General features: G+C 42.2%; 1 protein-coding gene and 1 long non-coding RNA gene across 15 annotated transcripts in view; one reads left to right on the forward strand and one right to left on the reverse strand.

Moving 5' to 3' along the window:
- Positions 1-14,026, reverse strand: part of ppfia2 (PTPRF interacting protein alpha 2) — a 228,669-nt gene that overhangs the window by 40,497 nt on the left and 174,146 nt on the right. For all 13 annotated transcript variants that reach the window (XR_005638147.1, XR_005638142.1, XR_005638144.1 and 10 more), the window contains 2 exons: positions 9,607-9,771; positions 6,778-6,852 (listed from right to left, as the gene is read on the reverse strand). Coding sequence is in view for 6 of the 13 variants with exons in the window: in XM_039791528.1 (XP_039647462.1) it covers positions 6,778-6,852; positions 9,607-9,771 (240 nt within the window). In the remaining 7 variants the exon portion in view is untranslated. The remainder of the gene's footprint in view (positions 1-6,777; positions 6,853-9,606; positions 9,772-14,026) is intronic.
- The window catches only part of LOC120553277, a 2,682-nt gene continuing 731 nt past the window's right edge, over positions 12,076-14,026 (forward strand). Inside the window, exons 1-3 of one of the 2 annotated variants that reach the window (XR_005638149.1) lie at positions 12,076-12,349; positions 13,247-13,322; positions 13,896-14,026. The exon at positions 13,896-14,026 is cut by the window's right edge and continues 274 nt beyond it. This is a non-coding gene — a long non-coding RNA (uncharacterized LOC120553277). The remainder of the gene's footprint in view (positions 12,350-13,246; positions 13,323-13,895) is intronic. The other variant, XR_005638150.1, reaches the window with a different exon arrangement.

Here is a 14,026-nt window from a genome sequence, read left to right on the forward strand (position 1 = left end):
GAAAGGTAGACACTAGGCTGCTACTTGTCTCTCATTAACAACTTAATGCCCCTGAGACTTTGCGGGGCCTCTTGTACTTTCCAAAACAAGACTTTCCAGAACCTGAAACTTGTGGGAGTTAAGATACAGTCATTTGAAGTCTGCAAACCATTAAAATGTGACCTCCCAAAAATGTCAACTTCTTGTGAAACATCCTCCACATACTTCAATGCAGCTTTGAAAAACACTGCACTAATTTAAAAAAACACATACAGCTGTAATTTGTCCAACCTTGATCCAGGTTGTGATTACGTGAAAACACACATGAGCCAAATATATTTTTTGTGTGCAACTTAGGTCTTTTTTTATACTTTTGGCCATTCTTTCTAGTAATGGTTGAAAAGACTGTAGTCATGAAAGGGATTGCTGATTTAGGAACTCACGACATCACTACCAAACAAAGTCAAAGCCAAGAAACAGGAGGAGTCAGAACATCAGCCAGGTAGTTAGAACAAGCCATCAGTTTAGCCAAATTATCCAAAGCACTTTATTTGGAAACGTTAGTAGTAATTCCTTTCCCCACAGGAGAACTGTGTGTGCACACCAATACTTTAAGTATAGTAGGTCAAAGCTGATCCAAGTCTGTCCGTAGAACTGTGATGGATGTTTTCTGTAATCATTTCTACTGTTTGCCCTTGTGAGTGCAATATCATTACCATTATTATTTATTTTTATGGCCAAAACTCTCCACAAGGCTCAGTGCTTGGACCAATTCTATTCTCCTTATATATGCTTCCTCTTGGTAATATTATTAGGAAACACTCAATTAACTATCACTGTTATGCGGATGACACCCAATTATACTTGTCAATCAAACCAGACCAAACCAGTCAGTTAGCTAAACTTCAAGCATGCATTAAAGATATAAAATCCTGGATGACCTACAATTTTCTGATGTTAAACTCTAACAAAACTGAAGTTATTGTGCTGGGCCTTAAACACCTCCGAACTTCATTATCTAAAGATATAGCTACTCTGGATGGTATTGTCCCGGCCTCCAGCACTACTGTCAGAAATCTAGGAGTTATTTACGCCCATCTAAAACAAACCTCAAGAACAGCCTTCTTTCATCTTCGTAACATTGCCAAAATTAGGAATATCCTGTCTCAAAACGATGCTGAAAAACTAGTCCATGCATTCGTTACTTCCAGGCTGGACTATTGTAATTCCCTACTGTCAGGTTGCTCAAATAAGTCCCTTAAGACTCTTCAGCTGATCCAGAATGCTGCAGCGCGTGTTCTGACAAGAACTAAGAAAAGAGATCATATTTCTCCCGTATTAGCTTCTCTGCATTGGCTTCCTGTAAAATTCAGGATTGACTTTAAAGTCCTTTTCCTGACCTACAAAGCCCTAAATGGTCAAGCACCATGCTATCTAGAACAGTTCCTAGTACCTTATTGTCCCACTAGACACTGCGCTCCCAGAATGCAGAGTTACTTGTGGTTCCTAGAATCTCTAAAAGTAGACTGGGGGCCAGAGCCTTCAGCTACCAGGCTCCTTTCCTATGGATCCAGCTCCCAGTCTGGGTTCGTGGGGGCAGACACCGTCACCACATTTAAGAGTAAACTGAAAACCCTTTTTTTAGCTTATAGCTAGGGAGTGAGGAGTTGCAGCGTCCGCCTAACCCGGCCCACCTGCTTCTCTTCGTAGTCATCAGATTTATTTATCATATAATAGGCAGGCCAGTACAGCCCGATCCGGCAGGGGAGAGTTCAAGCCCGATCCAGCACCTCTCTCTAAGCTAACCTGCCTCTCTTAGTTATGCTATTATAATTCTAGACTACCAGGGAAGTTCCTTCCTTCCTATGAGACACTGAGCTGCTCTCTCATCTTTGTTTTCACTTGTTTCCTTTTGTATGCATCCTGTCCCAGAACTGCTTGTTACTAACCTAGCTCTGGGGAGTTTACTCCCCGGAGTCCTTATGTGTCTTCCTGCAATGCCCAGCCGCGTCCTGCTGCGTCTGCTGCATCCGCTGCATCCACCCGTGCTCTGCAGCGCCACGTTACATCCCGCAATGCCCTGCTGCGATGTTCATACACACAGAGTAGTCAGGATCCGGTATAGGAGACTGCACTACTCAGTATGACACGATGTGCCCTGCTATGACATGAACTACAACGACTACCTTCGAAGTCACTGTTCCATTATCTTTAATGTGACTATTATCGCCACTGTTCATCACACCCCCAACCGGCCCCGTCAGAGACCGCCTACCAAGAGTCTGGGTCTGCTGAGGTTTCTTCCTAAAAGGGAGTTTTTCTTCACCACTGTCGCCACTGCTAATGCTTGCTCTTGAGGGAATTACTGGAATTGTTGGGGCTTTGGAAATTATAGAGTGTGGTCTAGACCTACTCTATCTGTAAAGTGTCTCGAGATAACTGTTGTTATGATTTGATACTATAAATAAATTGAATTGAAAACTCCATTTATGACCCAAGTTGAAATGAACTGGAATTTCCCTTTAAGAGTCATCATACAAAAAAAACATACACAGTCACGGAACATAGTCCTCTGAACCCTGCCAGGACATCTCTTCTCTGTTTAAAAAGTTTAAAAAAACGTATTCCCTGCACCAGCCAAAAAGCAACTCCAAAAAACAGCCAAAAACTACATTGCATGTCCCGTGCGGTTAGCATGATGTGATTAAAGCTGCATCGTGCTGTTCCGAGTCTATGAGTATTCCAAAAAGCTTTAATCTCTGAATCCCCCAGGAACCTGCATGTTATTCATATTGTGTAGTTCAATTTCCAAGCAGCCCTAGGTACTGTATCTGTTAATAGATGCATCGCAATATAATCTGTAGTATTCATACGGTTTGCTTCAAAAGGAGTTGACAATACAGTTATTGGAAGGTCATCTTTGATCAGAACAAACAAATTGCAATGCCTGAAAATCTGCTCCTCTATTAGGAAGGGAGAAAAACTGCATTTCTCTCAGCAACAGATGTTTGCTGTGAATGAAACAGCGAAGGAAGCCTCGGGACAGTCAATGACACGAGCGTCAATAAAACAAACAAATGCTCTGACGTGACTTTGACATGATCTGGTTTAAACTCAAACTGAGAGTCAGTTGATGTTGGGATTTGTTTAGAGAGACCGAGGGAAAAGATGATTTCCTCCTATCCACAATGCAACAGGGTTTACCTCACATTAAGCTCAGACATAAATTCTGCAGCCTCAGACTTCACTGGCAACAGCTCGCTTTCTTCTTGGCTGGTTCACACCGACTACAGAACGTCTCTGTTTATTATTTTTAACGAGGGCATAATTATGCCTCCGTATGTTTCTGTACCATTATTCCGAGATTGCCGTCAATTTCTCCAGCACAGAGATCAAACGCTAACACCACCTCTGACAGAGAGGCACAACAAATGATGGGAGCGGAGTGCTGCAGATGCATCTCCAGCTCGGAAATTACAAAGAGGAGAAATTTGACAGATGCAAAATGAACATGGCGCCTATTATTTCCTTTTTTTTTTTTTTTTGATATTGTTGATCTACCTCTCATCAAAGGCTGACATCTGACGGAGGGGGAGTGGAGGGACAAGAAGCACGAGGTGGGCCTTTTTACTGCACAGCATCGTGATTTCCTTATCTTTCTTTAGCACTTCTGTGTTGGATGGAGAGGACTGTCTGAGGTAATGTGATGAAGGAGAGATTGGACAAATGTGAGGAGGAGTGAAGGGAGGGTTTTGGGGGTGGGGGGGGGGTCTTAAGAGTATAAAAGATTGATTTAGTCAAGGTGAGAGCTGGGGGCATGCACGTCTCTGGTGCAATGTGCTTAAATTACAATCAATCACACACTTTGGAGCAAATGCACGCACACACACACACACACACACACACATATACGGAAGTTAGGAAAGCAAAAAAATACACTTCTTTTTAGCTGCAAAGGGAGTTCATTTTGTGTTTAAATGTGCCGGATACCTTGGGATTGCTTTGGAAAGATGTGAGAGCTACCACACGGGATTAGAACAGGCCGAATAAAACTGGAACATGTTTCCTCTGACAAAGTCTTCCATCTTACTTAGACTTGACTGGTCCCAAGGCAGACCTCCTTTATGTTATTGAGCTGTTTTTCTATTGAGTCCTAAAAGTCTTGTTTTTTTAAAAAGAAGTGAAAAGATCTATTCAATTTGTCATCTCTCTGGCAGATTTTGTTGTAAAAGCTCTGAAAAACGTATTTTGTCTATTAGCTTTATACTCCGAAGGGCTGAGTCTTACATTGACATAACCTTTTTTTAGCCAATTGTGTTCTTCTCACCGGTTTGAATTGGCGGTGAAAAAGGGGATGTCACATACTTCTGGAGGTAGCGTTGTTTCAATCAAATCTGATGACAGTTGTGGGGTTGTTTGCTCATGTTGACAGGCCACTGTCAGTCAAACTGAGTTAAACCTTTAAGTTTGATTATTTCATCATGACTTAAATGTTATAGAGTAATATTTAATATCCAAAATCAGGTTTTCAAGGGCTTTAAAGAAAACAAGACTTTGTGGACTCAACAATAAATAAAGTTACTTGATGAGATGGAGTTCTTTTAGTCTGCTATGGTTTTTATAGAAGTTGTTTACCACATTATTATCATTATTTTATCTGTCTTGTCCATTTCTACTTGTGATGAGACTATAGGTGCAAATTAGCTGTTGAGATAGCCCTGACACTTTTATATACTTATATATCTAAATGTGTCACAGTGTTGAGTAATGTCCACCGTCCCCTGTAAATAAACAGCAAACAACTATTTATCCTCAGATAGATTCCAACACAGGTCTGTATTAAAGTTTGTTCCATAACTGCAAATTGCAATCACCATCAGCAATCGGTGTGTGGCCACTTAAAAACCTGTTACTGCATGAGGTCAAAGGCCGCTGATTTCATCTGGCGTGGCCGTGTAGTCCAAGCCCCAATAGGGAGAAGGGACTCATACCAGACCTCCATCACAAATCAATTACCGGTTCGCTGGCTGGCGGCTCTGCCCGCCTCCCTGGAGCCTCCGAAGCGTGGCCATTTTTATTCTGCAAAAGCATGGTTTAACAGCCTCTTCCACCGCCTCAAGGTCCAATCACTCATCTGTCCACCGCACTGACAAGTGTAGTGTTAACCATTTACGAGGGACGGCCCCTCAGATGTACTTTCTTTCCAACCTTGGCTGTGCGATGTGATAAACAATTTCAAAGTGCTACATCCTCTGCTGAGATGTCTGTCAGGGACTTCTCAGTTTAAAAAGCAGACTTTGTCCAAAGGCTGTAAAAGAAAAATGACAGACAGCTTTGGGAACCAGCAGCCTGTCACATTATTTTATTTTTTTAACTGTTCACTCCTTTTTTCATTCTCTCACTTTCTGCCCAGATCCTACACCATCTAATCTCGGATTCAGACCACAAGCAACGCAACCATCTACTCGCCAAAAACACAGTTTGTCTGTCAAACCTTACTATCTGCGTTTCTCTCCTTCATCCTCTCCTCTCCACACCGTGTCCGATGTGCTTTGACCAAGTGCACTCTCACTGACACACACACACACCTCCGCACACAACCTGCCTCATCTTCCCACCGGCCATCTCTATTTCTGTCTTTGCTCTTTTTGCATTTCCTCCTCTCTCCTCTCGCAGCCTCGCTGTCTGTCCTTCCACCCACTCCCCAACCTTTTCCACCCTCTGCTTTTCACTTCCCTTTCCTTCTCCTCTCCTTACCAACTTTTATTCTAGGCCTGAGTGTCAGACTGGCATGTCTGACAGGCTGTGAAGTACAAGCCTGAAGGTCTTTCCTCAGCGGGAACACAACCATCTGCAATGCGAGAGCTGCTCTGGCACTTCAGCCTGCCCGAGCCAGGAGAAGGAGTTAGGCCACCATTGCAAAAGTGGCCACTCTTCTGTCAGCGCTATGCCTCAGCCACTCGAGTGCACACTGTTGTTCTCTGTACAGATGAGGGCGAGTGAAGCCTGCAGAGGTGCACTGGGTGTATCAGTTGATACAAAATTCAGGACACATATCTGGACACATCACAGTATGTATTAGATTTACATCCACATAAATGAGCAGTAAATAACTCTTTACATTTGTTCTGTGAGTCTGAATATGGATACGTTTAAATGTACAGTGTGCTACAGTAACAAGTTTGCTGAGTTTTTATATTATTGTTTTATTAATGTTTTAATTTTTTCTTTATCAGGTTTGCTTTTAACTTACATGCATATACATTTTTTTCTGGTGTTGTCCTTTTTACTTCTTTTTTTAAAAAAAACTCTTTATTTACATGATTGGTTTTTAATTCTTCCATCGATTTTTTTGTAGGTATCACACTTTAAACACATCACACTGCCTCAGTGTATTTTTTAAAAACCTGCCTTGCTTTTGTTTGTCAGTGAATATGACCTGTATATTGGCAGCACTTTTACCGTGCATTTAAGTTTGTTCCTGATTCTATAATAAAATGCAAATCATAATATATATAAAACTGCTAACCATGTACTGTACATGTTGGATATAATGCATTCCTGTTCACGCAACATGGTTCCATATTTCAGTTCATCGAATTGTACGTATTTAATCTCTGAACATCCTGGCACAATTTCTGTTTCCATATTTCAATTTAGTACTAATGGTTCGTTCCATCCATCCATCCATCCATCCATCCATCCATCCATCCATCCATCCATGATACTAAGATACTAAAGAAGATTCAAATATACAACATTCATTATCTTCAACATAATAGCTGCGGCAGCTCTTACCTCCTGATTGGCTGCTGTGAGCTCCTCCTCCAAGGCAGACACCCTCTCGAGTGACACCCGTAGTCTCTCTCTTACCTGAAAATAAAAAATAAAAAAACATGGGTGATGATCTTCCTGTAGATCTCCTCTCTAATGTACCATTTAATTACGTTCCACTGAGCTGGACTGATAGCAAAGGCTCTGACAGATGATTGCATTCTTAATGCCTACTGTTTAAATTCCAGTCAAGGCAATCAGGGGTTAACACAGCAGAAAAGAAGCCCAACTGCAGCAGCAGCAGCAGAAACAGCTGCCATCGTTTCCTCCCTTAGACTCACAATAACACTTTGCTGTGGCTTCAAAGCAGCGTTTTTTGCTCTTAAAAGCACCAGTTGCTGGGAGGAAATTCCCCCTCCTACGCTCCTCTCTTCCTCTGGGAACTCAGGGAAACTCAGAGCATACTCGTCTTCTTCTAGGATTGTCACGCCTCTGATGGAGCAGTTACTTGCACAGCGTGGTGACCTTGGACCACCATTGCTGTGGCCCGATAGCGTGCCAGATCTCAGAGGGGGTTGATCCTGGATTAGAAGTTAGCAGAGGTCCGAGTCGGGATGCCTACCCCCCAGCTGCCCAAGGTGGCTTTTATTCCACTGAACAGCATGTCGCTGGACATACTTTATAAATAATGGCTTTTAGAGGAGAGGATGAATGGATTACAGAGGCTGTGGTGATATCACACAGGGGACTAAGGTCATAAATCAACAGGCTGTGAGAAGGCAGGAGAAACCCAGTTGGGACCAAAACCAACAAATGATAGGTTTTGTTTTTACCAGGTAAACAAAGATGACACTGTGGCAGCAAAATATAATAATATGTTATTTGCACTTTTAAAGACAAAGTCACAAAGTGCTTCACATGATAAACATTTGTAAAAATACAGTAAGATCCAACAGAAAATAAGCAAGGAAAAAATTATAGAGAGACCAATGAAAATCATTTAAAAGATTTAAACCTAAAACCCAAAGTTACAAACATGAGTCAAAAGCGAATTTAAACAAGTGTGTCTTCAGCTGCTTTTTAAAAGCTTCAACAGAGACTGCAGAACGTAAGACAGTAGGAAAGGCGTTCCACAGGTTTGGAGCCATTGCTTCAAAGGAACGGTCACCTTTAGTTTTTAAGTGAGTGCATGGGACCACCAGTAATCCCTGGTTAGAAGACCTGTGGGGACCTGTTAGCCAGGTGTTCAGGCTAGGGGTGCACCGATCCGATGTTAAGATCGGATATCGGTCCCGATATTGACAAAATAGCTGGATTGGGGATCGGAAAAATTAACAGATCCACGGGCCGATTCAATTGCACGTGTGTCCCATGCTGGAAGAGTTGAGTATACAAATAAATAAGAATTCAATACATTACATCTATGTTATTTTGTCTTAGTTAGAAAAGTAATGTTTAGTTAGGAAAGTCTGGTGCCTTTAGTCTCTTCCACATGGTGGAAGGAAGGTATAAGGTGCAAGGTATGCAACGGTATCGTTGTTGAATTATAGCAAAGGCTAATCGGGTATCAACAGATACACAAAGCCCAGGCATCGGTACTGATAAAGTCGGATCGGTGCATCCCTAGTTTAGGCTGAGTAGTCGGCTGAAGGGCTCTGTGCCGTTGGCAGGGGACCACTGATAAACACAGATTTCCCACAGTGCTCTAAAAGGCTAAAAAGGTCGTTAAAATCCTTCTTTGTCAGCTCAGATTCCCGACGTGCCATGTTGTTATTGCCCAAATGGATTACCACCCGAGTTATGGAGGAGGAGAGAGACTGCAGGACTGGGACTGTTGCTCCCGGAAAACAGTGTGTTATGGCATTGAAAAAGCGTATGTTCCTGGTAATGCTATCATCCGGTCAAGGAAGCCCACCAGAGTGACGAAGCACGGCCTCTTTAAGAATCCTGCGCAGAATGGAGGAGGTCAAGGTCGAGGAGGAAGGCCGCCGAACTGACTTTCCACTGGGTTTTTCAGGAACCTGGGCATCGTCAGCATTTTCCGCTACCAGCGGAGGGTGGCCTGCGGGGTTGACAGGCGTTGTGGATGCGACCTGGTCCGGTCGTAGAGGAGGCGCAGAGACACCAACCGGGTGGACCGGGTTTTCACCAGCTAAAGCAGCATAGCGGTTGGAGAGTGTCAGGAGAGGTGGTCCCATCAGAGCCCCTCTTGCGGCTGCGGACCACCACGTCCACCCAAGTTGACCCATGGTGTGGAGTAGAGCAGGAGGAGGGCCGCTGACAAGCGACAGGGTCCCACGCCACGGACTGCAGGACTAAGTTGAGCGAAGCCAGCTTCTGAGACTTTCCACAGGCCAGATCGATGTAACTGGACAGTAAAGTTCCTCGGACAGCTGTTGGATGTCTTCTTTAAGGTCGGTTATTTGTTTATTTGCCTCAAGTAGCAGTGCACTGTCGTCGTTAAAACTGACGCAGCTCTCACAGGCCGGGATGGATAGAGTGGTAAAGGTAGCAGTGGTAGCAGCAGCCATTGTAGCAGTAGCCATTAGTAAAGGCTTCTCTCTTAGCATCAAAGTTTGACACGAGGTAGGAAGTCAAACTTAGCTTAAATAAGTTCTCATACTACAGTACCAGGTTTGGTTTGTAGATGAGGAAGATTCAGACAGGACGCTGAAACTATTGGTATTATTGGCTATTAGGTTGGATGGCAACATACAGTAATGTAAAAATTATTGAACAGGGATCTCACAATATGAGTTGTTGATCTACCTCGTTATGAGAGGACACACACATACATGGAAATCTGTAATGTCAAAAACATTGACACGAAATGTTGCTGTAATGAAGACTTACCTTCTCATCTAGGGCTTTATGGTGTTCGAACAAGGACTTGAGTGCTTTGAGGACCTCGACTTCACTGGAGACTCCTGAGGGAGACTGAGCCTGCCGCTTGACCACCGTCATGCGAAGAGACCGCTCGTGTCTTGACACCAGGCACTCCAGATGCTCCAGCAGTAGCTGAAGAGACACATGGGAGAAATCAATGTTATCATCATCATCGGAAAAAAAATTAAATCCTCGTTGCAGCAGTATAATGGCGTAACGGGAGAGAATCCAAATGCGGAAGGGTTTGCTGCACACCAAGCTTGTTTTCCCTTTAAATTTATTCAAGCATTTTTGCAAGCACTGGCAGACTAAAACAAAGCATTAATGTGTGCTTCATCAGACTCACTCCTAGACCTCAAAGAAAAATCAACAACATAATGAGGCCACCATATAAATAAAAAAAAAATACAAAAGTAATCCAAGTCAGACTTAAGTGGTTCTAGAGCTGAGTTTTAAAGTGCATCCAACCTTTTTATCGTCAACATAATCTTTCACATTACATTAAATTAACAATGTTATAATTATCATCATCCACATTGTTACAAATGGATAATTCCATTTAATTAAGGTATTAGACTAGAGTCACAACCTAAGTTAATCATTTTAAAAGGTGTGCATTAAGAAAATGTTATACACAACCAGTAATTTACAGTAATTATGTCCATTTTATTGTTAGGGAAATCTTTGTACAAATAGTGGCTTTTTAGAGCAAAGGTATGAAAGATGAAAGTAACTGCAAACCTTCCACCAATACCAGAAAGGGATTATGCTAATCTAGGCTGCTAGGTACAAGATGAGCTGCAGAGCTGGTGGGCTGACTTCAGAAAAACTACACAACAACAACAACAACAACAACAATAGCTGGGAGTAAACAACCAGGATGTGACTGGGAGAAAGAATACCAGTTTGGCTGCAGAGATAAGACGTTAGTCATTACCGTTTCTTGCACGTGTGAGATCAGTGTGTAGGATCATCTGCTTTCATTTCCCCTTGTGAATTACTGGCGCCAGATCACAGAAACACTGTAGCAGTTTTGTGGTGATGCAGATCTCAACGCTTCATTCCCGCTCGGAAATTGTCCAAGGACATGATATTACATCCCCAAGATAATGATCTGGTCAGAGGATAAAGTTCCAGCTCAAAATGGCCTCCCTATTCTTTCCTAGAAAAACCTCACTGGCTTCATCCCTGACATCCCTTCACTCCCCTAGCCTAAACATGGCTGCCCAACAGGCTGCAGATGAATTAAATGTATTTTGTGTTTAACCACGTCCCCACTTGGTATCACTAGTGACCTAAAAGGGGCTGCATTTTTTCTTACTCAGTGTGATGCAACAGCCACACATGGTCATATCCCAATTCAAACTCTCTCACTTCCTTAGCTTGCTCCCTACACCGGTTCAACCACAACTAAACAATTAACACAGTTGGTATGATTTGCTTTTAACCCTACATTGTTTATATAAAGTGCACTACTTTGAACACTGTAGGGTTACACAGGCATTTTTTTGTTATATTTATCCATTTTTTTTTTTTGTCTTTGAGTTACCTTGGTTTTCGGCGGGAAGTCACTTCCTGGTGGAGCAAAAGGTGTGGCTAAGGGCTGAGAAAACTTAAATCCTGGAGCCAGCTCATCGGGCCAAACCATGTGCTGCCATGTCATGGGGGGAGGGGGATTTGGGTTTAGTTAGTTTTGCTTTGTATTTAGTGTCCTTTTGGTTACCCCTTTGGTGTTATTTGGTTTGGCCAAACCACTATATGTTCACTATAGGCTCGTTCGAGATGAGCCAGATCTGCGCAGAATCGATCACCGGCGATCGGCGCCCAATGCATGCCGGTTAGATTTGTGTCCGACTTGATCCCGACTTGCTCTGACGTCATGCACACGTGGGCAACGATAATCTCACGAGACCAAGGCGGCCGCAGTTCTGAGACGCAGGTAGCGCAGTTGCTTTTCACCAACTGCAAGAGCCAGGCGGACGCAGGTGGACCCAGGGCATGCTGGGAAACGCCGGCCTCTCAGCTGATCAAACAGCTGATTGGTTCAGAATCGACTCAACATGATGACGTTTTATATAAACTTTTTATTGATTTTCAATCGGAGAGATTTTAACTGTGATTTGTCTGATTTAAAAGCTTATTCTGTACAGAACACATGTTGTGTGGCTGATAGTTGTGTTTAAAAGTCAGAGAGACTAAATCTGTTCAGATTACGGATCATCTACAGTCTGTTGTTTATTAAAATCAGCAACAGATCGCATGTAGAGAATTTTGACAGCTACTTTGTCATAATAAAAACAACTGGAGACTGTGTAGGAGCTGATATAGGGGTCTGATAACATTTTATTAAATCGGAATCGGACCACCGTGTTTCTGTCACTTCCTGTTCAGCCTGAAGGCTGCTGGAATCAGCTGGAAAACTGTCCGACTTGAGAGCGGACTTTTCACTCTTAAAAATACTGGGTTATTTTATTGACCCAACCACTGGGTTGAGGCTGTTTAACCCTGTATTATGTATATTCAACCCATATTGGGTTACTTTCAGTAACCCAGTAGTTGGGTTACTGGTTTTGGACTGTGCCTTGATCTGAATAACCCAACCAATGGTCATTTTAACCCAGTGGTTGGGTTACATTCAAGTTTGGGATCCTCCTCCAACGGTCTTTTTCTTTTCCTCCGAGGCGGGAGAACACTTTTGGAAACACTGAAGGTTTGTCATTTCTCATTTTTTAGAAAACTACCTCTGTCTTCAACAGAAACACGAGCTTGCTAGTTGTTAGTTATAATATATATAATAATAATCATTATTTCCATAACGGGACAGCCTGTAGAACTTTACTTTACTTTGCCGAAAGCAACCGTACTGCCCCTCTAACGGCTACCACTGATGCTAATTAAGCAAGCAGCTAGCAAGGAGCTGCTTACTACAACAGTGCTTCATTGCAGTCAAACAGCAGATTTTAGCTCCGGTTACTGGTTACTTACTTGATCTTGATTCATTGCCGGATAGGAGGAGCGTTTTAGCTCTGATAATCCAGTTAGCAACAGTGATTTCTAGCTAACTACGATTCATGCATGCTATAAGGCTAGCGCAAGTTCAAGTATGATAGCGCTAATGCTAGCTAGTAGGTTAATATTGTAGCATGATACCTAAGATTTAAATGGAGACTATTTCTAATTCTCTGAGGGAGTGACACATAAACAGTGCTTTATAAACATTTGTGTGTGTGTCTGGGGCAAATCACGAGACAAATTCACTATGATATGAAGTATTATAACGTTTTAAAAAGATCGCTAATGCTAACCGCTAGCGCTAGCTAGCGCTAATTGCTGACTCATCCTGTAAGCTAGCTAGTAGCTAGTACAGAGCGAAGCATTGAAGGTGCATTGCACGCATTCTGTTGACAAATTAATTTGTGTTTAGTGCAGTTAACACACTTTGTAGAAATACAAAGTTTTTAAGTGATTATGAAAAGACCACTAGTTAGCTAGCTACATGGCACTAGATTACAGCAACTTCGTTATATTTTCACTAGACAGACAGACTGCAAAATACACTTCCATACATTGATTGAACATTAACAGATCTTGTTCTTCTCCCCTATAGCGGTTGAATATGGAGGACTTTGTTAAACTAAAGTTAACAGAACGGCAACTTCTTGAGCTGATTGACACTTTTGCAGGTAAATATGTTATATTGTTGTACTATATGCCTATTATTAATATTATTGAATATGTCAACATTAAAAAAAATGAGTTACCCTATCCTCATGCATCCCCAATGAAGTTGTAGGCTACACAATACTCCATTTTGTTTAGATGTACAACATCTTGACATGTAAAAGCATTATGTAAAAGAATCTAACACTCTATATGTGCCACTGAAGACCATGCCTCCCTAAACAAAATCCCATTTTGATTACCCATCACCTGTGGTCACCATTGTAGGTCCTGAAATACCATTTCGATAGTGACAGAAATTCCACAACTATAGAAGGCAAACAATTGGCATGAGGTTTTATTAACCTTACCATGGCCACAGAATTTATAGTTTAGCTACCTCTTATTTCACCACTACACCTCTGTCTACCATTGTGCACAGCAATACTTTAAATGTAATTTTCTTATTACAAAATGTGCTCTCAATCACACACACACTTTCTCTCTTTTTCTCAATCTTTCTCTCTCACTTATCTTATTATTTTTGTTTTGATGATATATGATTTAATTAATTATTCTAAATCTCCCCCTCTCAGATTGTGCAGGACTTCGAGGTTCTTCATAAAGAGGCATCAGACTAAATCTTTGACCTGGAGGAGGTTCAGCGAGAAGCTTGCTCATGCGGCCCAGTGGGAGGGGTAGAAGCTCCACGTGCAGACAGAGTCTT

This window comes from Perca fluviatilis, chromosome 23 (assembly GCF_010015445.1).
Source record: "Perca fluviatilis chromosome 23, GENO_Pfluv_1.0, whole genome shotgun sequence".
Classification (NCBI taxonomy): Eukaryota; Metazoa; Chordata; class Actinopteri; order Perciformes; family Percidae; genus Perca; species Perca fluviatilis.